Source organism: Panulirus ornatus, chromosome 23 (genome assembly GCF_036320965.1).
Source record: "Panulirus ornatus isolate Po-2019 chromosome 23, ASM3632096v1, whole genome shotgun sequence".
NCBI lineage: Eukaryota > Metazoa > Arthropoda > Malacostraca > Decapoda > Palinuridae > Panulirus > Panulirus ornatus.
Window position 1 is genome coordinate 15,221,323 of NC_092246.1, and position 24,073 is coordinate 15,245,395.

The 24,073-nt window shown below is 42.3% G+C and overlaps 1 protein-coding gene across 1 annotated transcript in view; it reads left to right on the forward strand.

Annotated features, from left to right (window-relative positions):
* The window catches only part of LOC139756952 (glutamate receptor-like), a 61,771-nt gene that overhangs the window by 26,310 nt on the left and 11,388 nt on the right, over positions 1-24,073 (forward strand). The window contains exons 5-8 of the mRNA XM_071676896.1: positions 2,656-2,746; positions 3,818-4,119; positions 8,062-8,279; positions 13,477-13,657. Of these exons, the coding sequence (XP_071532997.1) occupies positions 2,656-2,746; positions 3,818-4,119; positions 8,062-8,224 (556 nt within the window). The 3' untranslated portion in view covers positions 8,225-8,279; positions 13,477-13,657. The remainder of the gene's footprint in view (positions 1-2,655; positions 2,747-3,817; positions 4,120-8,061; positions 8,280-13,476; positions 13,658-24,073) is intronic.

Here is a 24,073-nt window from a genome sequence, read left to right on the forward strand (position 1 = left end):
TGCCTCCTCCCCCACCCTATGACTTACTTCCGCTGCTATGGTCCCATTCGCTGCCAAGTCCACTTCTAGAGATCTAGAACACTTCACTTCCACCAATTTTTCTTTATTCATGCTTACATCCCAACTAACTTATCCCTCAACCCTGCTGAGCCTAACAACCTTCCTCTCCTTCACATTTACTCTCAGCTTTCAACTTTCACACTCTCTTTCAAACTCAATCACCAACTTCTGCAGTTTGTCACCTAAATCAACCATCAGTACTGTATCATCCGGGAACAACAACTAACTCACCTCTTAGCCCCTCACACCCCCAACAGACTACATGCTCACCTTCTCTTCAAGAGTCTTTCACTTCCCTCCCTAACCCCTCCATACATAAATAAATCAAACAACCACTGCGACATCATACACCCCTGCCGCAGACCAACCTCCACTGCGAACCATTCACTCTCCTCTCTTCCTACTTGCACACACGCCTTACACATTTGATAAAAACGTCTCACTTCTTCTAGCGGCTTACCTCCCACACCATATAATTCTAAGACCTTCCACAAAGCATCTCTATCTACCATATCATGTGCCTTCTCCAGACCTATAAATGCTACATACAAATCCATTTGTTTTTCTAAATATTTCTCAAACACATTCTTCAAAGCAAACACCTGATCCACTCATCCTCTTCCACTTCTGATACCACACTGCTCCTCCCCAGTCTGATGCTCTATACATGCCTTCAACTTCTCAATCAATACCCTCCTATACAACTTACTAGGAATACTCAAAAATCTTTTGTTTCTGTGTTGAACACTGATATTTATCTCCTTTACCTTTATACATTGGTGCTATATATGCATTTCGTCAATCCTCTGGTACTTCACCATGATCCACACATACAATGAATATCCTTACCAATCAATTAACAACATAGTCATCCCCTCTCTTAATAGACTCAACTGCAATGTCATCAACTCCCCTCGCGTTGCCGCATCCTATCTTCCGCAAGGTTTTCACCACCTCCTCTTTTCACCAAACCACTGTCCATTACTCTCTCACTTCGCATACCACCTAGACGAAAACACCCTACATCTGCCACTCTGTCATCAAACACATTTCATAAGCCTTCAGAATATTTATTCCATCTCCTCCTCACTCTAGCACTACCTGTTCTCAAATCCCCCCTTGCCCCCTTCATAGATCTTCCCATTTGTTCTATTTTTTCGCACGTTATTTACTTCCTTCCAAAGCACCTTTTAATTCTCCCTAAAGTTTAATGACTCTATCTCACCCCAACTCTCATTTGCCCTCTTTTGCAAGCCCTGCACCTTTCTTTTGACCCCCTGCCGCTTTCTCTTATACATCTCCTAATCATATCCTCTCCTTTTCGCTTACATTAGCAACTTAAATTCATCCCACCAATCACTCCCCTTTCTTATCTGCCTACCTTCCAACTTTCGCATGTCACATGCATCTCTTGCACATGCCATCACTGCTTCCCTAAATACCTCCCATCCCTCATCCACCCCCTCACTTCAATTGCTCTCACTTTTTGCCATTCGACACTTAATATCTGTTAGTATTTCTTCACACAAGTCTCCTTTCCAAACTCACTTACTCCCACCACTCTCTTCTACCCTACATTGCCTCTGTCGGAAATTTCTACAAATCTTCACCCTCGCCTCCACAAGAGTAGTGATCAGACATCCCACCGGCTGCCCCTCTCAGCATATTTACGTCCAAAAGTCTCTCTTTTACATGCCTATTTATCAATAGGTAAACTAATATTGCCCGTTGATCATATCTCCTACTCACATATGGATACTTGTGTGTCTCTCTCTTTTTAATCCAGGTATTTCCAATCACCAGTCTTATTTTCAGCACACAGCTCCCCAAGCTTTTCTCCATTTCTATTCATAACATTGAGTACCCCTTGCAAACCAATTATACCCTTAACTGCTACATTACTGACCTTCGCATTTAAATCATCCATCACCAATGCCTGGTCTTGTGCACGAACACTGTTGACACACTTACCCCGCTGTTTCATGATGTTTCTTCTCATTGTCAGTTGCATAAGCACCAATAATCACCCATCTCTTGCCATCCACTTCCAGTTTTACCCACATCAATCTAGAATTTATTTGCTTCACTTTGTCACATACTCCCTCAATTCCTGCTTCAGGAGTAGTTCTCCTTCCTTAGCTCTTATCCTCTCACCAACCCGTCTTTACTCCCAAGCCCTTCCAAACCATTAAAGGTTTCAGCCACGATTTATCTGTGAGTTTCTCATCCTGCTTATATGCCAGGGTGAATGTTCCGATAGTCCCATTTAGGATGCTATACTACTCCAGTTGTGTGGGGGCACTTATAGTAAGGAAACGGCCCTCAGAACTGTGATCATTGTCTTCCACAACAATCTTAGCCACTTCAGTTCGTGTCCCTTCTAAGGTCATAGCGCTGGTGCCTCCTCAAGAAACCTAAGATTGATGCTTGGTTACTACTGAGGACTGGAATGAGTCTCCGGTAAAGTTAGCTGGGGGAGATATCCTTTTTGTGATCATATCAGAAGATTAAGAATATATTGGCCAGGAATATAATGGGATATGAAAACATGCTGACGGTGAGCAACATATTTGTGATGATTAATGTATTTGTCAGGTACACGTATGTACGGCCTCCTGATGGAGGCTGGGGAAACAAGCAGGGCGACGGCTCGTTTTCCGGGATGGTGGGTGTGGTGAGCAGGGAGGTGAGTGTAGCGCATCACTAAATACGTCTCCCTATTTAGTGTGGTGGTCATGGCAGGTAGGGAGGTAAGTGTACTTTGGCAGTATATGAGACAGTAGGATTTGCACCATACGATGGTCAAGAAGAAAGTTACGCAAGAATACGACGTTAAGGGGAATTGAATTTGGCAAGATTTCTTGTTCTCCACTGTATGTATAAATTTATGCATAAATATGTATATAATATGTACAGCTGTTAAGGTAGTGTATATGGTAGGTGAAATGTAATCGCAGTACATCTGTACTACCGAATTCTATGACAGAATTATAGGGTTATAGAAAATGTCTTCGTAAAATATCAATAACTGTGACACATCATCTGAGTTGACTTGTATGGCAGAGTTGTGATTGAGAGGGTGGTGACATGCACATAGCATCTGACTGGAAAGGAGCGACGTAGCTTCAGGGAAGTTAGCGGTAGAAGGTTAGTAAATCAGGTGCTTAGTTTGTCCGATATGTATCAAAGGTATCTGGAGAAAGATACTGACACGGATATTCAGATCTTTTACTTGGTAAGTCCATTGGCATTAGTAAGCCTTTGACTTCCATCGCCCTTCTTTCCGGCTCAAAGATCATCATGGAATTACTTGTAATAATTTGTACAGTTTCCGTCATTTGTTTAGTGGCCCAAAAATTCTGATGCCTCATGCAGTTGTGCTCATGTTCTCCTCCTTGTCTTTAATGTTACCTAAAGTCTGCCTTTTTACGTATCGCCATACAACTGTCCTGAATGTGTTCTGTCCTTCTAAGTCCTCTTATATGCTAGTGTAACGCCTTGTTCTTGTAAGTGTATGATTTGTGGACGTTCTTACTTTGTGCGTGTGTAGCAAATTCTAATTCAAGAGAGAATGATTACAGAAGTAGTTTTACAACTGTTATTAGGGTAGAATGTAATTAAGCAAAGCGCCTTAATTGATCTTTTATTCATCCCTTCTACCGCTTATCATCAATGATCATCCGTGTTTATGTAGCCCCCTGCACCCTACATGTAGCTATGCCATCGTGAGAGTTAATCATTTGTACATATTTGACAGGAGGCAGACATTGGACTTGGTCCCTTCAGTATCAGCGCTCCCCGCGCTGAGGTGGTGGATTTTACATACCCAATTACCCTGCACTATCTGAAGCTCTTGGCTGCTCTTGGTGATCATGAGGTGGACCCGTGGGGCTTCCTGCTGCCCCTGGCGCCGCTGGTGTGGCTAGGCCATCTTGACGGCGCTGCCGGCGGTGCCCACCATGATGTTCCTGTTGCCTTCTCTCATCTCTCGCAAACGTCCTTCTCCAACCACGATTACATCCAACGCTTTCAACACAGTTCGTATATTGCTACAACAAGGTAATATCAACGGTCTTGATTATATAAGATGTCTATAACTACAAAATAGATAGAAATCAAATTGTTCATTTATGTATTTGTTTGAAAATAGCATAAACTTGAAATACCCAAATAATGTCAAGTCTTAAGAAGTGTATGAAGTGAGAGAAATTCTCGTTATGATGTTAAATTTCACGAATACACTGAACAACAAGCACAATGTCGTCTTCTAGAAACATGTGCAGTGTTCATCGTTGCCTCTTGAGATCACATTAAGAGTAATACTTTTATTACAGTGTGTAACATAATTTTTGTTCCTCGTTAGTGAGTGTTATTTCCCAATCCCTTATGCGTAAAAAATAGGGTAAAAAAGGCTGTTATTCGCTTAAAACACGTGACCCACACTTTCTCCTCCACTTCTTAAACCACATTGCTCCTCCCCCAATCTGTTGCTCTGTATAAGCCTTCATCCTCTAAGTTTGTACCTTTCCATAACTTGCTTTTATACACTGACATTCCGCCAATCCTAAAGCAGCTCACCATGATCCATACATACAAACAATCAACGACAAAATCATCCCCTTTCTTGTTAGATTTAGATACAAAACCATCCATTCCGGCCGCATTGCCGCATTTCGTCTTCCGTATGGCTTTCAGTACCTCTCCTCTCTTCACCAACCCACTCTTAATGATCCCCTCACTTCGCTCACCAATCCGACCAGAATACCCTACATCTGCCACCCTATCATCAAATACATTTAGTAATCCTTCAATGTGCTCACTGCATCTCCTCCACACTTCATCACTATCTGTCAACACTTCCCTTTTTATCCCCTTCACCGATGTTCCCATTTGCTCTCTTGTCTTTCGCACATTATTTACCTCTTTCCAAAACATCTTATTCTCCCTAAAATTTACTAACACTCGCTCACCTCAATTCTCATTTGCCGTCTTTTTCAACCTCAATACCTTCCTTTTCACCTCCTACCCCTTTTTCATACATATCTCCAAATCTTGTGCACTCCTACCCTGTAAATATTGCCCAAACGCCTCTCTTTACTCTTTCACTAACAGCTTTACTTCTTCATCCCACCGCTCACGACTGTTTTTAATCTGCCCACCTCCCCATTCTAATGCCACGTGCATCTCTTTCACGTACCATCACCACTTCCCTAGATACCTCCCATTCCTCACCCACTCCCTTCGCTTCGTTTACCCTCACTTTTTGCCATGACTCTCTCCTAGTATTTGTTTACGTAAGCCTTTTTTCCAAGTTCACTTACTTTCATCACTCTCGTCTCACCAATGTTGATTTCTCTTTTTCGAAATCTACAAATCTTCACCCTCGCCTCCACAAAATAGTTATCAGACATCCCACCAACTGCCCTCCTAAGCACATTTACATCCAAAAGTCTCTCTTTTATATACCTTCAATTGATATGTAATGCAATAGTGCTCAATGACCATCTCTCCTACCCACATACGTACAATTTGTATATTCCTCATTTCAAACAAGGTATTCCCAATCACCAGGCCTTGTTCAGCTCCATAAGCTCTTCACCTTTTCCATTCATAAGGTTTAGTACCTAATGCAGCCCAATCATACCCGAAACTGCCACACTTATCACCGCATTTATATCAGTCATTACTAATATCCGTTTTCGCACATCAAAACTGCTGGCACACTCACTCAGCTACTCCCAAAGCATATGCGACTCATGATGTTTCTTCTCATGACCAAGTGCATAAGCACCAACAATCACCCATCTCTCTCCATCCACTTCCAGTTTTACCCACATCAGTCTAGAATTTTTCTTACACTTTCTCACACACTCTCACAGCTCTTGCTCCAGAAGTAGTGCTACTCTTCCTTATCTCTTGTCATCTCACCAACCCCTGACTTTACCGACTAAGATATTTCCAAATAATTGTTCCCCTTAACATTGAACTTTGCTTCACTCAGACCCAGAACATCCGGGATTCTTTCCTCGAACATCTTGGTTACATTCACACACATTGAGACACCCCAGCCTGAGCTATCGAGGATAATGAGTACTCCCTGCCTGGGTCCTTCTTTGTTCCCTCTTTAAGAGATTGAAATATAAGAAGTGGGGGAGGTTTCCAGTCACCCGCTCCCTTCCCCTTTAGTAGCCTTCTGCGACACACAATAACATCGCAAAGGTGAATTTATCTTCAAAGAGGATGTGTCAACTTCAGTGAAAGTATGGAAGTACGGTCTCATCAAAGACCTGCTTGGCCTAAAGGAGCCCAGCTTATCTTGTTTCTGAATGAAGCGCAACTGTGGTGTTTACATGAGTCTGCATGAGGCCTGATTGGTTGTCTGAAAAAAAAAAAATGATCTAACTCGACAAGAAAAATTCATTTCCGCTCAGTACTTTTTTAAGCTATCACTAATTCCCCGCTGCTGCAAATTAGCCTTCTAGTGTCCCCGTTACCGCTGTCGTTTATTCATTTATTTCTGGCGTTCTTAGAGTATACCTGATTTCATAAAGTATTTGTCTAAACGACTTTTGAAGGTATCTTTAGTTTTATCATTCACTACGTCTGATGGTAACTTATGCCAGAGCTCAACACACCCATAGAAAAAGAAGCTTTTTCCCCACGTCCTTGCTACATCTTTTAGCTTTGAGTTTTATTCCATTTGTCCTGGTAACCGTATTTTCTCGTATTATGAAAAGATGCTCTTGGTTTACTTTATTGTACTTGTTCAGAATTTAGAACACTTGGATTAAGTCGCCGCGAAGTCTACGTGTTTCTAAGGGAAGAGAGATCCAATCGTTTTAGCCTCTCTTCGTATGCCAGATTTCTAAGGGATGGGATCAATTTCGTCGCGCGTCTTTGTACTTGCTCTAATTTTCCTATGTCTTTTTTATGGTTTCGGGACCAAAATTGCACTGCATATTTAAGGTGTGGTCTTACAAGAGAATTAATAAATTGTGAGGATGGTTTCTGGTGTCTGTCTTGTACTCTATGTTCCTGGCTATGAAACCTAACATTTGGTTGCCTTTTTTACTTGCTGCTTGACACTGTTTAGTGAATTTCAAATTGTTGCTAATGACATCTCTAAGGTCCTTTTCTTTATCTACTTTAGTTTGAGATTTTCTGAATAGTTTGTAGTCGTAACGTATATTTTTATCTCCAAAGTGCATATCTTCACAATTGTCTACATTAAACTTTATTTGCCATCTGTCTGACCACTCTGCTAGTAAATCAAGATCTCTTTGAATCATTTCGCAGTCCCCCCTGTTTACAACTCTACCTCCTACTTTAGTATCGTCAGCAAACTTGGAGATCTTAGATATGAGACCGAGTTCTAGGTCATCAATGTATGTTATGAAAAGAATTGGGCCAAGGGCCGACCCCTGTGGCACACCACTTGTTACGTCTACCCAATCTGGGGCTTCGCCGTTTAACACTACACACTGCTTTCTTCCGGGAAGCCAGTCTCTGATCCATGTACAGAGTTCTTCACTGATTCCATGTTCTTTGAGCTTATGTAAAAGTCTCTTGTGAGGTACTTTATCGAAAGCCTGTAGGAAATCTAAATATACTATATCAGACTGTAATTTTTCGTCCCAATTCTGATAACATAAACAGTTCCAGCAAATTCGTCAGGCAAGATCACCTATAGCGGAAACTGTGTTGGTTGTCCGATGAAATTTTGTGTTCTAGAAACGTGACAATTTTATCTCATATTATTTTTTCCATCGTTTTACCTAACTCTGACGTAATGCCAATTAGGCGGTAGTTCAAGACACACTTTTTATCTCCTTATTCATATATATGAGTAACATTTGCCAATTTCCAGTCAGTTGGCACCAGATCATCCAGTAGAGATTTGTTGTATATTTTTGTTATGGTGTATATCAGCTGTCTCCTGACCTCCTTTAAAAAGTTATATGTATTGCCAGAAGTGCACTACACCTTTCCAACCTTTACCAGATATCACTGTGGACGGAAGGTGGCAGTGGAAGCGGCTGGTGTTGGGGGTGTGGATGATGACGACGTTGGTGTTAACACGGAGCTACGCCGGCAACCTCATGTCCCTCCTGGCCGTAAGACACATCCCTCAACCTTACCAGAGCCTCCGGGATCTATTGCGTGACTCGTCTGCGTCTTCTTTATGGACGATTAACTCAACGCCTTTGTTGTATTATCGTGTAGGTCAATCCTGTATTTTACTCTCCTGCCATCATTGTGATACCCCTAAACTTTATATCAACGGTGGTTCCAGTTCTTTTCAGTTGGAGACTCCAGTATTTCGACATATTCTTTGAGTCCGTCACCGCAGATGGATGATGATGCCCTTAGGTTAGGCTCGGTTAGCTTAAACTCTTGTTAAGGAGGGAAAGAGAGTCATGATAACTTAGTGGTAATGATTCAGTCTCCAGCATCTTTAAGTCTTCCGCTCTGTTATCCAAAATGATACTGAGAGCCATGGAATGGAAAGGGTGCGCCGAGCACACTGTTGTCTTCGTGGCTGAGATTTGAAACTCCTCAAAGTATTATTGATATTCTGTCGGAATTCTCTTGGTGGAGTTGATGATCTTTCATTGGGAAAGAGTACGTGACAAACCTCGCAGACAGGACCTCTACGTTGTCCTCTGTAAAAGCATCATTCAAGGATCAAATAACCTCGCCATTAAAGAAGAAGGTTTACGCCACTTACCTCACTAGACGTTTTAAAAGATTTAATCTCATGCTAAACAAAAACCAAATTCGATGATGCGTTTTGGCAAACACGAGCAAAGAAAAGGGAGAGAAAGACACTAATGCTGAGCTTTTCGTAATGACTCTGTCTCACCCTACACAGCTGGAGGCGTTCTCGAAATCTCAACTGACTATGGGTTTATTGCACGTTGGCTCGTCCAGCCGGATTTGTGATGCTTCCTTGTATAAACAGCGATGAGAGTGCCGAAGGCAATAGGTCTAATACCACCATCCTTTGCCTCTGATGCACAGACAGAATACGGAAGTATAAGTTGCCCACAGGGCCATTGGATCCTTCAGATGGATTAATGACTAAGAAAAAGTTCTTTACGAGCAGACCATGAGCAGGATTGGCCATTTACTTCCTATATTTGTTTGACGTCATGTATTCATAGACCCTCCTACTGATCCAAACCGGAATAGGTAAACTGCTTTACAGGAAGGTGAATCACTGAAAGTTAAAGGTTGTAAGATTAGGGCGTCTGTACAAGGTGGGAACAATATTGTCACTGACCGCTACTGCTGGCTCTCACTCTCACAGACTTAAGCTGCTGAGGACTGGAGCCACCGACACTTGAACATAAAACTTTTCACCTTCTTTCCAAATATTCAAATGATTCATCGTACCATTAATACCTATACGGGTCATTTCCATCCCCGTCCGCCAGGCCTTTCCCCACGTCGGGGGCCTGGAAATCCACCCCTCCCATATTTACTCTTCCAAAAGAAGGAATAGAGAAGGGGGCCAAGTGAGAATATACCCTCTAAGGCTCAGTCCTCTGTTCTTAACGCTACCTCGCTAACGAGAAAAATAGCGAATATATGAAGAAAAAAAATCAATATATATATATATATATATATATATATATATATATATATATATATATATATATATATATATATATATATATATATATATATATATATATATATATATATATATTATACTTTGTCGGTGTCTCCCGCGTTAGCGAGGTAGCGCAAGGAAACAGAAGAAAAAATGGCCTAAACCACCCACATACACATGTATATACACACACGTCCACACACGCACATATGCATACCTATACATTTCGACGTATACATATATATACATACACAGACATATACATATATACACATGTACATAATTAATATTTACTGCCTTTACTCATTCCCGTCGCCACCCCGCCACACATGAAATGACACCCGCTCCCCCCGCACGCGTGTGAGGTAAGGCTAGGAAAAGACAACAAAGGTCACATTCGTTCACACTCATTCTCTAGCTGTCATGTAATAACACACCGAAACCACAGCTCCCTTTCCGCATCCAGGCCCCACAAAACTTTCCATGATTTACCCCAGACGCTTCACATGCTCTTGTTCAATACATTGTCGGCACATCGACCCCGGTATACCACATCGTTCCAATTCAGTCTGTTCCTTGCACGCCTTTCAACCTCCTGCATGTTCAGGCCCCGATAGCCCGAAATCTTTTTCACTCCATCCCTCCACCTCCAATTTAGTCTCCCAATTCTTGTTCCCTCCACCAATGACACATACATCCTCTTTGTCAATATTTTCTCACTCATTCCCTCCATATAACCAAACCATTTCAATACATCCTCCTCTGCTTTCTCAACCACACTCTTTTCATTACCACTCTCTTACGCTTTCATTACTTACTCGATCAAACACCTCACAACACATATTGTCCTCAAACATTTCAGTTCCAACATATCTACCCTCCTCCGCACAACCCTATCTATAGTCCATGCCTCGTAACCATATAACATTCTTGGAACCGCTATTTCTTCAAACATACCCATTTTTGCTTTCCGAGATAATGTTCTCGCCTGATTAGGCACAGTAGGGTCGAGGGACAAGTCAACTGGGAGGTACGTTTGAGCGGAGAGAAACTGGAGGAAATGAAGTGTTTTAGATATCTGGGAGTGGATTTGGCAGCGGACGGACCCATGGAAGAGGAAGTGAGTCAAAGGGTTGGGGAGGGGGCGAAAGTTTTGATCTCCCACTTCTCGTTCTCTCCACCTCTGACACATACATCCTCTTTGTCAATCTCTCCTCACTCATTCTCTCCATGTGATCAAACCATTTCAATACACCCTCCTCTGCTCTCTCAACCTCACTCTTTTTATTACCACACATCTCTCTTACTCTTTCAGTACTTACTCGATCAAACCACCTAACACCACATATTGTCCTCAAACATCACATTTCCAACACATCCACTATCTATAGCCCACGCCTCGCAACCATATCACATTGTTGGAACCACTATTCCTTCAAAGAAACCCATTTTTACTTTCCGAGATAATGTTCTCGCCTTCCTCACATTCTTCAACGCTCCCAGTACCTTCGACCCCTTCACCACCCTGTGACTCACTTCCACTTCCGTGGTTCCATCCACTGCTAAATCCACTCCTAGATATCTAAAACACTTCACTTCCTCCAGTTTTTCTCCATTCAAACTTACCTCCCAATTAACTTGTCCCTCAACACTACTGAACCTAATAACCTTGCTATTATTCACATTTACTCTCACCTTTCTTCTTTCACATACTTTACCAAACTCAATCACCAACTTTAGGAGTTTCTCACCCTCTAATCCACAAAAGACTGCATACTTGCCCCTCTCTCCAAAACTCTTGCATTCACCTCCCTAACAACCCCATCCATAAACAAATTAAACAACCATGGAGACAACATACCTCCCACACCATATGCTCTAAATATCTTCCACACAGCATTCTTATCAACTCTATCATATGCCTTCTCCAGATCCATATATGCTACATGCAAATTCATCTGTTTTTCTAAGTATTTCTCACATACATTCTACCACTTCTAAAACCACACTGCTCTTCCTCAATCTGATGCTCTGGACATGCCTTCATCCACTCAATCAATACCCTCCCATATAATTTCCAAGGAATACTCAACAAACTGATGTCTCTAATTTGAACACTCACATTCATCTCCTTTTCCTTTCTACGGTGGCACTATGCATGCATTCCGCCAATCCTCCGGCACTTCATCATGAACCATACATACGTTGAATATCCATACCAACCCGCCGAGTTGCCAGCTTTCATCTTCCGCAAAGCTTTCACTACCTCTTCTCTGTTTACCAAACCATTTTCCCTGACCCTCTCACTTCGCACACCACCTCGACCAAAATACCCTATATTTGCCACTCTGTCGTTAAACACATCCAACATACCTCCAAAATATTCACTCCATCTCCATCTCACTTCACCACTACTTATTACCTTCCCATTTGCCCCCTTCACCGATGTTCCCATTTGTTCTCTTGTATTACGCACTTTATTTACCTCCCTCCAAAACATCTTTTTATTTTCCCTAAGATTTAATGATAATCTCTCACCCCAACTCTCTTTTGCCCTCTTTTTCATCTCTTGCACCTTTCTCTTGACCTCGTGCCTCTTTCTTTAATACATCTCTCAATCATTCGAGCTACTTCGCTTTAAAAATCGTCCAAACGCCTCTCTCTTCTCTTTCACTAACAATTTTACTTCTTCGTCCCACCACTCACTACACTATCTAATCGACCCACATCCCCCCATTTCTCATGCCACAGGCATCTTTTGCGCAAGCCATCACTGCTTCCCTAAATACATCCCATTCCTTCCCCACTCCCCTTACATCATTTGCTTTCACCGTTTTTTTCATTCTGCACTCAATTTCTCCTGATACTTCCTCACACAAGTCTCCTTTCCAAGCTCACTTACTCTCACCACTCTCTTCACCCCAACATTCTCTCTTCTTTTCTGAAAACCTCTACACGAGCCTATCAATTGACACGTAATCCATCTTTCCTACTCACATACGTAAACTTTTGTATATTTCTCTTTTGAATTAGGTATCCTCAATCACCAGTTCTATTTCAGCACACAAATCTACAAGCTCTTCACCATTTCCATCTACAACACTGAACACCCCATGTACACCAATTATACCCTCAACAGCCACATTACTCTCCTTTCCGTTCAAATCACCCATCACTATAACCCGGTCTTGTGCATCAAAACCACTAACACACTCACTCAGCTGCTCCCAAAACAATTGCCTCTCATGATCTTTCTTCTCATGACCAGGTGCATATGCACCAATAATCACCCATCTCTCTCCATCCACTTTAAGTTTTACTCATATTAATCTAGAGTTTACTTTCTTACGCTCTATCACATCCTCCCATAACTCCTTCTTCGGTAGGAGTGCTACTCCTTCCTTTGCTCTTGTCCTCTCACCAACCCATGACTTTACTCCCAAGACATTCCCATACCACTCTTCCCCTTTACCCTTGAGCTTTGTTTTACTCAGAACCAAAACATCCAGGTTCCTTTCCTCAAACTTACTACCTATCTCTCCTTTTTTCACTCAGAACCAAAACATTCAGGTTCCTTTCCTCAAACTTACTACCTATCTCTCCTTTTTTCTCATCTTGGTTACATCCACACACATTTAGACACTTTAATCAGAGCCCTCGAGCAGGATTAGCACTCCCCGCATGACTCCTTCTTCCGTTTCCCCTTTTAGAAAGGTAAAATACGAGCAGGGGAGAGTTTCTACCCTCCTGCTCCCTTCCCCTATATTCGCCTTCTATGAATATATTCTCTTTTTTTCCAGTCACCAGAGTCTAACATATCCAAGGAAGTGCTGGAGGCAGAAAGGACAGGACGCATTTTACTCCAAAGAATATATGAGATGGCAGTCAGTATGAACACACTAGTGAGGTACGAGAGATACGTCATGGTGGAGGTGGAGACTTTTCTGAAGATTCTAATGGGTCAAGCCTACTCAAAAACAGGTTATTGTACAACGTGACGAACGCATCTGTCATGTTGGAAGTGACTTCATCAACGCATATGTTATCATTTACTTATTTCTTACACTTGTACGCCTTTTCTTGCATATACACATAGATACACGCACACGTGTATATATATATATATATATATATATATATATATATATATATATATATATATATATATATATATATATATATATATATATATATATATATATATATATATATATATATATATATATATATATATATATATATATATATATATAAAGTTAAGAGAAAATGTGAATAAGAGCAAGGTTATTAGGTACAATAGGGTTGAGGGTCAAGTCAATTGGGAGGTAAGTTTGAATGGAGAAAAACTGGAGGAAGTAAAGTGTTTTAGATATCTGGGAGTGGATCTGGCAGCGGATGGAACCATGGAAGCGGAAGTGAATCATAGGGTGGGGAAGGGGGCGAAAATCCTGAGAGCCTTGGAGAATGTATGGAAGTCGAGAACATTATCTCGGAAAGCAAAAATGGCTATGTTTGAAGGAATAGTCGTTCCAACAATGTTGTATGGTTGCGAGGCGTGGGCTATGGATAGAGTTGTGAGCAGGAGGGTGGATGTGCTGGAAATGAGATGTTTGAGGACAATGTGTGGTGTGAGGTGGTTTGATCGAGTAAGTAATGTAAGGGTGAGAGAGATATGTGGAAATAAAAAGAGCGTGGTTGAGAGAGCAGAAGAGGGTGGTTTGAAATGGTTTGGGCACATGGAGAGAATGAGTGAGGAAAGATTGACCAAGAGGATATATGTGTCGGAGGTGGAGGGAACGAGAAGTGGGAGACCAAATTGGAGGTGGAAAGATGGAGTGAAAAAGATTTTGAGTGATCGGGGCCTGAACATGATGGGGGGTGAAAGGCGGGCAAGGAATAGAGTGAATTGGATCGATGTGGTATACCGGGGTTGACGTGCTGTCAGTGGATTGAATCAGGGCATGTGAAGCGTCTGGGGTAAACCATGGAAAGTTGTGTGGGGCCTGGATGTAGAAAGGGAGCTGTGGTTTCGGGCATTATTGCGTGACAGCTGGAGACTGAGTGTGAACGAATGGGGCCTTTGTTGTCTTTTCCTAGTGCTACCTCTCGCACATGAGGGGGGAGGGGGATGGTATTCCATGTGTGGCGAGGTGGCGATGGGAATGAATAGGGGCAGACAGTGTAAATTGTGTGCATGGGTATATATGTATGTGTCTGTGTGTGTATATATATGTGTACATTAAGATGTATAGGTATGTATATTTGCGTGCGTGGGCGTGTGTGTGTGTACATTGTGTATGGGGGTGGGTTGTGCCATTTCTTTCGTCTGTTTCCTTGCGCTACCTCGCAAACGCAGGAGACAGCGAAAAAGCAAAATAAATAAATAAATAAATATATATATATGTATATGTATATATATATATATATATATATATATATATATATATATATATATATATATTTTTTTTTTTTTTTTTATACTTTGTCGCCGTCTCCCGCGTTTGCGAGGTAGCGCAAGGAAACAGACGAAAGAAATGGCCCAACCCCCCCCCCCCATACACATGTACATACACACGTCCACACACGCACATATACATACCTACACAGCTTTCCATGGTTTACCCCAGACGCTTCACATGCCTTGCTTCAATCCACTGACAGCACGTCAACCCCTGTATACCACATGACTCCAATTCACTCTATTTCTTGCCCTCCTTTCACCCTCCTGCATGTTCAGGCCCCGATCACACAAAATCTTTTTCACTCCATCTTTCCACCTCCAATTTGGTCTCCCTCTTCTCCTCGTTCCCTCCACCTCCGACACATATATCCTCTTGGTCAATCTTTCCTCACTCATTCTCTCCATGTGCCCAAACCATTTCAAAACACCCTCTTCTGCTCTCTCAACCACGCTCTTTTTATTTCCACACATCTCTCTTACCCTTACGTTACTTACTCGATCAAACCACCTCACACCACACATTGTCCTCAAACATCTCATTTCCAGCACATCCATCCTCCTGCGCACATCTCTATCCATAGCCCACGCCTCGCAACCATACAACATTGTTGGAACCACTATTCCCTCAAACATACCCATTTTTGCTTTCCGAGATAGTGTTCTCGACTTCCACACATTTTTCAAGGCTCCCAAAATTTTCGCCCCCTCCCCCACCCTATGATCCACTTCCGCTTCCATGGTTCCATCCGCTGACAGATCCACTCCCAGATATCTAAAACACTTCACTTCCTCCAGTTTTTCTCCATTCAAACTCACCTCCCAATTGACTTGACCCTCACCCCTACTGTACCTAATAACCTTGCTCTTATTCACATTTACTCTCAACTTTCTTCTTCCACACACTTTACCAAACTCAGTCACCAGCTTCTGCAGTTTCTCACATGAATCAGCCACCAGCGCTGTATCATCAGCGAACAACAACTGACTCACTTCCCAAGCTCTCTCATCCCCAACAGACTTCATACTTGCCCCTCTTTCCAGGACTCTTGCATTTACCTCCCTTACAACCCCATCCATAAACAAATTAAACAACCATGGAGACATCACACACCCCTGCCGCAAACCTACATTCACTGAGAACCAATCACTTTCCTCTCTTCCTACACGTACACATGCCTTACATCCTCGATAAAAACTTTTCACTGCTTCTAACAACTTGCCTCCCACACCATATATTCTTAATACCTTCCACAGAGCATCTCTATCAACTCTATCATATGCCTTCTCCAGATCCATAAATGCTACATACAAATCCATTTGCTTTTCTAAGTATTTCTCACATACATTCTTCAAAGCAAACACCTGATCCACACATCCTCTACCACTTCTGAAACCGCACTGCTCTTCCCCAATCTGATGCTCTGTACATGCCTTCACCCTCTCAATCAATACCCTCCCATATAATTTACCAGGAATACTCAACAAACTTATACCTCTGTAATTTGAGCACTCACTCTTATCCCCTTTGCCTTTGTACAATGGCACTATGCACGCATTCCGCCAATCCTCAGGCACCTCACCATGAGTCATACATACATTAAATAACCTTACCAACCAGTCAACAATACAGTCACCCCCTTTCTTAATAAATTCCACTGCAATACCATCCAAACCTGCTGCCTTGCCGGCTTTCATCTTCCGCAAAGCTTTTACTACCTCTTCTCTGTTTACCAAATCATTTTCCCTAACCCTCTCACTTTGCACACCACCTCGACCAAAACACCCTATATCTGCCACTCTGTCATCAGACACATTCAACAAACCTTCAAAATACTCATTCCATCTCCTTCTCACATCACCGCTACTTGTTATCACCTCCCCATTTACGCCCTTCACTGAAGTTCCCATTTGCTCCCTTGTCTTACGCACCCTATTTACCTCCTTCCAGAACATCTTTTTATTTTCCCTAAAATTTACTGATAGTCTCTCACCCCAACTCTCATTTGCCCTTTTTTTCACCTCTTGCACCTTTCTCTTGACCTCCTGTCTCTTTCTTTTATACTTCTCCCACTCAATTGCATTTTTTCCCTGCAAAAATCGTCCAAATGCCTCTCTCTTCTCTTTCACTAATACTCTTACTTCTTCATCCCACCACTCACTACCCTTTCTAAACAGCCCACCTCCCACTCTTCTCATGCCACAAGCATCTTTTGCGCAATCCATCACTGATTCCCTAAATACATCCCATTCCTCCCCCACTCCCCTTACTTCCATTGTTCTCACCTTTTTCCATTCTGTACACAGTCTCTCCTGGTACTTCCCCACACAGGTCTCCTTCCCAAGCTCACTTACTCTCACCACCTTCTTCACCCCAACATTCACTCCTCTTTTCTGAAAACCCATACTAATCTTCACCTTAGCCTCCACAAGATAATGATCAGACATCCCTCCAGTTGCACCTCTCAGCACATTAACATCCAAAAGTCTCTCTTTCGCACGCCTGTCAATTAACACGTAATCCAATAACGCTCTCTGGCCATCTCTCCTACTTACATAAGTATACTTATGTATATCTCGCTTTTTAAACCAGGTATTCCCAATCATCAGTCCTTTTTCAGCACATAAATCTACAAGCTCTTCACCATTTCCATTTACAACACTGAACACCCCATGCATACCAATTATTCCCTCAACTGCCACATTACTCACCTTTGCATTCAAATCACCCATCACTATAACCCGGTCTCGTGCATCAAAACCGCTAACACACTCATTTAGCTGCTCCCAAAACACTTGCCTCTCATGATCTTTCTTCTCATGCCCAGGTGCATATGCACCAATAATCACCCACCTCTCTCCATCAACTTTCAATTTTACCCATATTAATCGAGAATTTACTTTCTTACATTCTATCACATACTCCCACAACTCCTGTTTCAGGAGTATTGCTACTCCTTCCCTTGCTCTTGTCCTCTCACTAACCCCTGACTTCACTCCCCAGACATTTCCAAACCACTCTTCCCCTTTACCCTTGAGCTTCGTTTCACTCAGAGCCAAAACATCCAGGTTCCTTTCCTCAAACATACTACCTATCTCTCCTTTTTTCACATCTTGGTTACATCCACACACATTTAGGCACCCCACTCTGAGCCTTCGAGGAGGATGATCACTCCCCGCGTGACTCCTTCTTCTGTTTCCCATTTTAGAAAGTTAATACAAGGAGGGGAGGATTTCCGGCCCCCCGCTCCCGTCCCCTCTAGTCGCTTTCTACGACACGCGAGGAATACGTGGGAAGTATTCTTTCACCCCTATCCCCAGGGATAATATACATATATATATACATACACACACACACACACACACACACACACACATATGCACATACACACACACACACACACATACATATATATACATATGAAAAATGTAAGAAACAATTTAGAAAACAAACTTTTAGCTTGAAATGAATGAAAAAAAAAGAATGTCACATAATGGTTCAACCTCTGGCTATGGAAAGGAAATGTACAATTTATTCACACAAACGTCAATAGCAGTTCTCATCAATTTCACCACTGTGTCAATAAGCTTCAATGTCTAAGCTACATTTTTCTCCAACTTCACTATTTTCTTGTCAAAAACACCATGCATGAAAACTATCACTCCATTAACACAACTATAAACATTTACTTCCCCTTTAAAAGTTCTGGGGAAGTCTGTCTCGATACACTGCGGCGAGGCGACGCGACGCTGACACAATCACTGTCACAATATCACTTCTGCCTCCTCAAGTCAATCTCTCAGCCACAGTGTAGGCCTTCATCGTCGAAATCGGTCTTCTGGAGGTTACCGTTGTCGATGGGTGTGACCATGTCCTTGCTCCACCTTTCTGCCACGGCTCGGCCTGCCCCTGCTGCTGTAGCTGCGTCAGTAGAGGAGCTGCGCCTGCTTCGTCTGAGTCCACGGCGAAAATGAAACACGGAAATGGACTCATAGGAATATCTTGATCACGCGAAAAATTGTGATATATATATATATATATATATATATATATATATATATATATATATATATATATATATATATATATATATCCTTGGGGATAGGGGAGAAAGAATGTTTCCCACGCATTCCTCACGTGTCGTAGAAGGGGACTAGAGGGGACGGGAGCGGGGGGCTAGAAACCCTCCCCTCCTCGTATTTCAACTTTCTAAAAGAGGAAACAGAAGAAGGAGTCACGCGGGAGTGCACATCCTCCTCGAAGGCTCAGATTGGGGTGTGTCTAAATGTGTGTGGATGTAACCAAGATGAGAAAAAAGGAGAGATTAGGTAGTATGTTTGAGGAAAGGAACCTGGATGTTTTGGATCTGAGTGAAACGAAGCTAAAGGGTAAAGGGGAGGATTGGTTTGGGAATGTCTTGGGAGTGAAGTCAGGAGATAGTGAGAGGACAAGAGCAAGGGAAGGAGTAGCACTACTCCTGAAACAGGAGTGGTGGGAGTATGTGATAGAGTGTAAGAAAGTAAACTCTTGATTGATATGGGTAAAACTAAAAGTTGATGGAGAGAAATGGGTGATTATTGGTGCATATTCACCTGGGCATGAGAAGAAAGATCATGAGAGGCAAGTGTTTTGGGAGCAGCTGAATGAATGTGTTAGTAGTTTTGATGCACGAGACCGGGTTATAGTGATGGGTGATTTGAATGCAAAGGTGAGTAATGTATCAGTTGAGGGATTAATTCGTATACATGGAGTGTTCAGTGTTGTAAATGGAAATGGTGAAGAGCTTGTAGATTTATGTGCTGAAAAAGGACTGGTGATTGGGAATACCTGGTTTAAAAAGCGAGATATACATAAGTATACGTATGTAAATAGGAGAGATGGCCAGAGAGCGTTATTGGATTACGTGTTAATTGATAGGCGAGCGAAAGAGAGACTTTTGGATCTTAATGTGTTGAGAGGTGCAACTTTAGGGATGTCTGATCATTATCTCGTGGAGGTGAAGGTGAAAATTTGTAAAGGTTTTCAGAAAAGAAGAGAGAATGTTGGGGTGAAGAGAGTGGTGAGAGTAAGTGAGCTTGGGAAGGAGACTTGTGTGAGGAAGTACCAGGAGAGACTGAGTACAGAATGGAAAGGGTGCAGAACAAAGGAAGGTAAGGGGAGTGGGGGAGGAATGGGATGTATTTAGGGAAGCAGTGATGGCTTGCACAAAAGATGCTTGTGGCATGAGAAGCGTGGGAGGTAGGCAGATTAGAAAGGGTAGTGAGTGGTGGGATAAAGAAGTAAGATTATTAGTGAAAGAGAAGAGAGAGGCATTTGGACGATTTTGCAGGGAAATAATTCAAATTAGTGGGAGATGTATAAAAGAAAGAGGCAGGTCAAGAGAAAGGTGCAAGAGGTGAAAAAGAGGGCAAATGAGAGTTGGGATGAGAGAGTAATATTAAATTTTAGGGAGAAAAAAATGATGTTTTAGAAGGAGGTAAATAGAGTGCGTAAGACAAGGGAACAAATGGGAACTTCAGTGAAAGGAGCAAATGGGGAGGTGATAACAAGTAGTGGTGATGTGAGGAGATAAAGTGAGTATTTTGAAGGTATGTTGAATATGTTTGATGATAGAGGGGCAGATATAGGGTGTTTTGGTCGAGGTGGTGTGCAAAGTGAGACGGTTAGGGAAAATGATTTGGTAAACAGAGAAGAGGTAATAAAAGCTTTACGTAAGATGGAAGCCGGCAATTCAGCGGGTTTGGATGGTATTGCAGTGGAATCTATCAAAAAGGGGTGACTGTATTGTGGACTGGTTGGTAAGGTTATTTAATGTATATATGATTCATGGTGAGGTGCCTGAGGATTGGCGGAATGTTTGCATAGTGCCACTCTATATAGGGCAAAGGGGATAAGAGTGAGTGCTCAAATTACAGGGGTATAAGTTTGTTGAGTATTCCTGGTAAATTATATGGGAGGGTATTGATTGAGAGGGTGAAGGCATGTACAGAGCATCAGATTGGGGAAGAGCAGTGTAATTTCAAAAGTGGTAGAGGATGTGTGGATCAGGTGTTTGCTTTGAAGAATGTATGTGAGAAATACTTAGAAAAGCAAATGGATTTGTATGTAGCATTTATGGATCTGGAGAAGGCATATGATAGAGTTGATAGAGATGCTCTGTGGAAGGTATTAAGAATATATGATGTAGGAGGCAAGTTGTTAGAAGCAGTGAAAAGATTTTAGCGAGGATGTAAGGCATGTGTACGTGTAGGAAGAGAGGAAAGTGATTGGTTCTCAGTGAATGTAGGTTTGCGGCAGGGGTATGTGATGTCTCCATGGTTGTTTAATTTGTTTATGGATGGGGTTGTTAGGGAGGTGAATGCAAGAGTTTTGGAAAGAGGGGCAAGTATGCAGTCTGCTGTGGATGAGAGAGCTTGGGAAGTGAGTCAGTTGTTGTTCGCTGATGATACAGCATTGGTGGCTGATTCATTTGAGAGACTGCAGAAGCTGGTGACTGAGTTTGGTAAAGTGTGTGAAAGAAGAAAGTTGAGAGTAAATGTTGATAAGAGCAAGGTTATTAGGTACAGTAGGGTTGAGGGTCAAGTCAATTGGGAGGTAAGTTTGAATGGAGAAAAACTGGAGAAAGTGAAGTGTTTTAGATATCTAGGAGTGGATCTGGCAGCGGATGGAACCATGGAAGTGGAAGTGAATCATAGGGTTGGGGAGGGGGCGAAGATTCTGAGAGCCTTGAAGAATGTGTGGAAGTCGAGAACATTATCTCGGAAAGCAAAAATGGGTATGTTTGAAGGAATAGTGGTTCCAACAATGTTATATGGATGCGAGGCGTGGGCTATAGGTAGAGTTGTGCGCAGGAGGGTGGATGTGCTGGAAATGAGATGTTTGAGGACAATATGTGGTGTGAGGTGGTTTGATCGAGTAAGTAATAATAGGGTAAGAGAGATGTGTGGTAATAAAAAGAGTGTGGTTGAGAGAGCAGAAGAGGGTGTTTTGAAATGGTTTGGTCACATGAAGAGAATGAGTGAAGAAAGATTGACAAATAGGATATATGTGTCAGAGGTGGAAGGAACGAAGAGAAGTGGGAGACCAAATTGGAGGTGGAAAGATGGAGTGAAAAAGATTTTGATTGATCAGGGCTTGAACATGCAGGAGGATGAAAGGCGTGCAAGGAATAGAGTGAATTGGAACGATGTTGTATACCGGGGTCGATGGATTGAACCAGGGCATGTGAAGCGTCTGGGGTAAGCCATGGAAAGTTCTGTGCGGCCTGGATGTGGAAAGAGAGCTGTGGTTTCGATGCATTATCCCATGATAGCTAGAGACTGAGTGTGAATGAATGTGGCCTTTGTTGTCTTTTCCTAGCGCTACCTGGCACACATGAGGGGGGAGGGGGATGTATTTCATGTGTGGCGAGGTGCGTGGGAATGAATAAAAGCAGACAGTATGAATTATGTACATCTGTATATATGTATATCTCTGTGTGTGTATGTTTATGTATACGTTGACATTTATAGGTATGTATATTTGCGTGTGTGTATACATGTGTATATACATACACGTCCACACACTCACACATATATACCTATACATCTCAATGTATACACTTGACAGCCACCTCCCCGGCATGTACGCGAGGTAGCGCTAGGAAAAGACAACAAAGGCTACATTCGTTCACACTCAGTCTCTAGCTGTCATGTATAATGCACCGAAACCATAGCTCCCTTTTCACATCCAGGCCCCACAAAACTTTCCATGGTTTACCTCTGATGCTTCAAATGCCCTGGTTCAATCCACTGACAGCACGTTGACCCCGGTGTACCACATCGTTCCAATTCTCGTTATTCCTTGCAAGCCCTTCACCCTCCTGCATGTTCAGGCCCCGATCGACTCAAAATATTTTTCACTCCACCTTTCCACCTCCAATTTGGTCTCCCACTTCTCGTTCCCTCCACCTCTGACACATATATCCTCTTTGACAATCTTTCCTCACTCATTCTCTCCATGTGACCAAACCATTTCAAAACACCCTATTCTGCTCTTTCAACCACACTCTTTTTATTACCACACGTCTCTCTTACCCTTTCATTACTTGATCAAACCACCTCACACCACATATTGTCCTCAAACATGTCATTTTCGTTTCCATGGTTCCATCAGTTGCCAAATCCACTCCCAGATATCTAAAACACTTTACTTCCTCCAGTTTTTCTTCAGTCAAAGCTTACCTCCCAGGTTGACTTGTCCCTCAACCTTACTGTACCTAATAACCTTGCTCTTATTTACATTTACTCTCAGCTTTCTTCTTTCACACAATTTACCAAACTCAGTCACCAGCTTCTGCAGTTTCTCACCCAAATCAGCTACCTCCAGTTTGGTCTCGCACTTCTCGTTCCCTCTACCTCTGACACATATATCCTCTTTGTTAATCTTTCCTCACTCATTATCTGTGACCAAACCATTTCAATACTCCCTCTTCTGCCCTCTCAACCACACTCTTTTCATTACCACACATCTCAATTACCCTTTCATTACTCACTCGATCAAACAACCTCACACCACATGTTGTCCTCAAATATCTCATTTCCAATATATCCACCCTCCTCCACACAACACTATCTATAGCCCACGCCTCGCAACCATATAGCATTGTTAGAACCACTATTCCTTCAAACATACCCATTTTTGCTTTCTGAGATAATGTTCTTGCCTTCCACACATTTTCGAATGCTCCCATAACTTTCGCCCCCTCCCACACCTTGTGACTCACTTCCGCTTCCATGGTTCCATCCGCCGCCAAATCCACTCCAGATATCTAAAACGCTTCACTTCCTCCAGTTTTTCTCCATTCAAACTTACTTCCCGACTGACTTGTCCCTCAACCCTACTGTACCTAATAACCTTGCTCTTATTCACATTTACTCTCAGCTTTCTTCTTTCACAC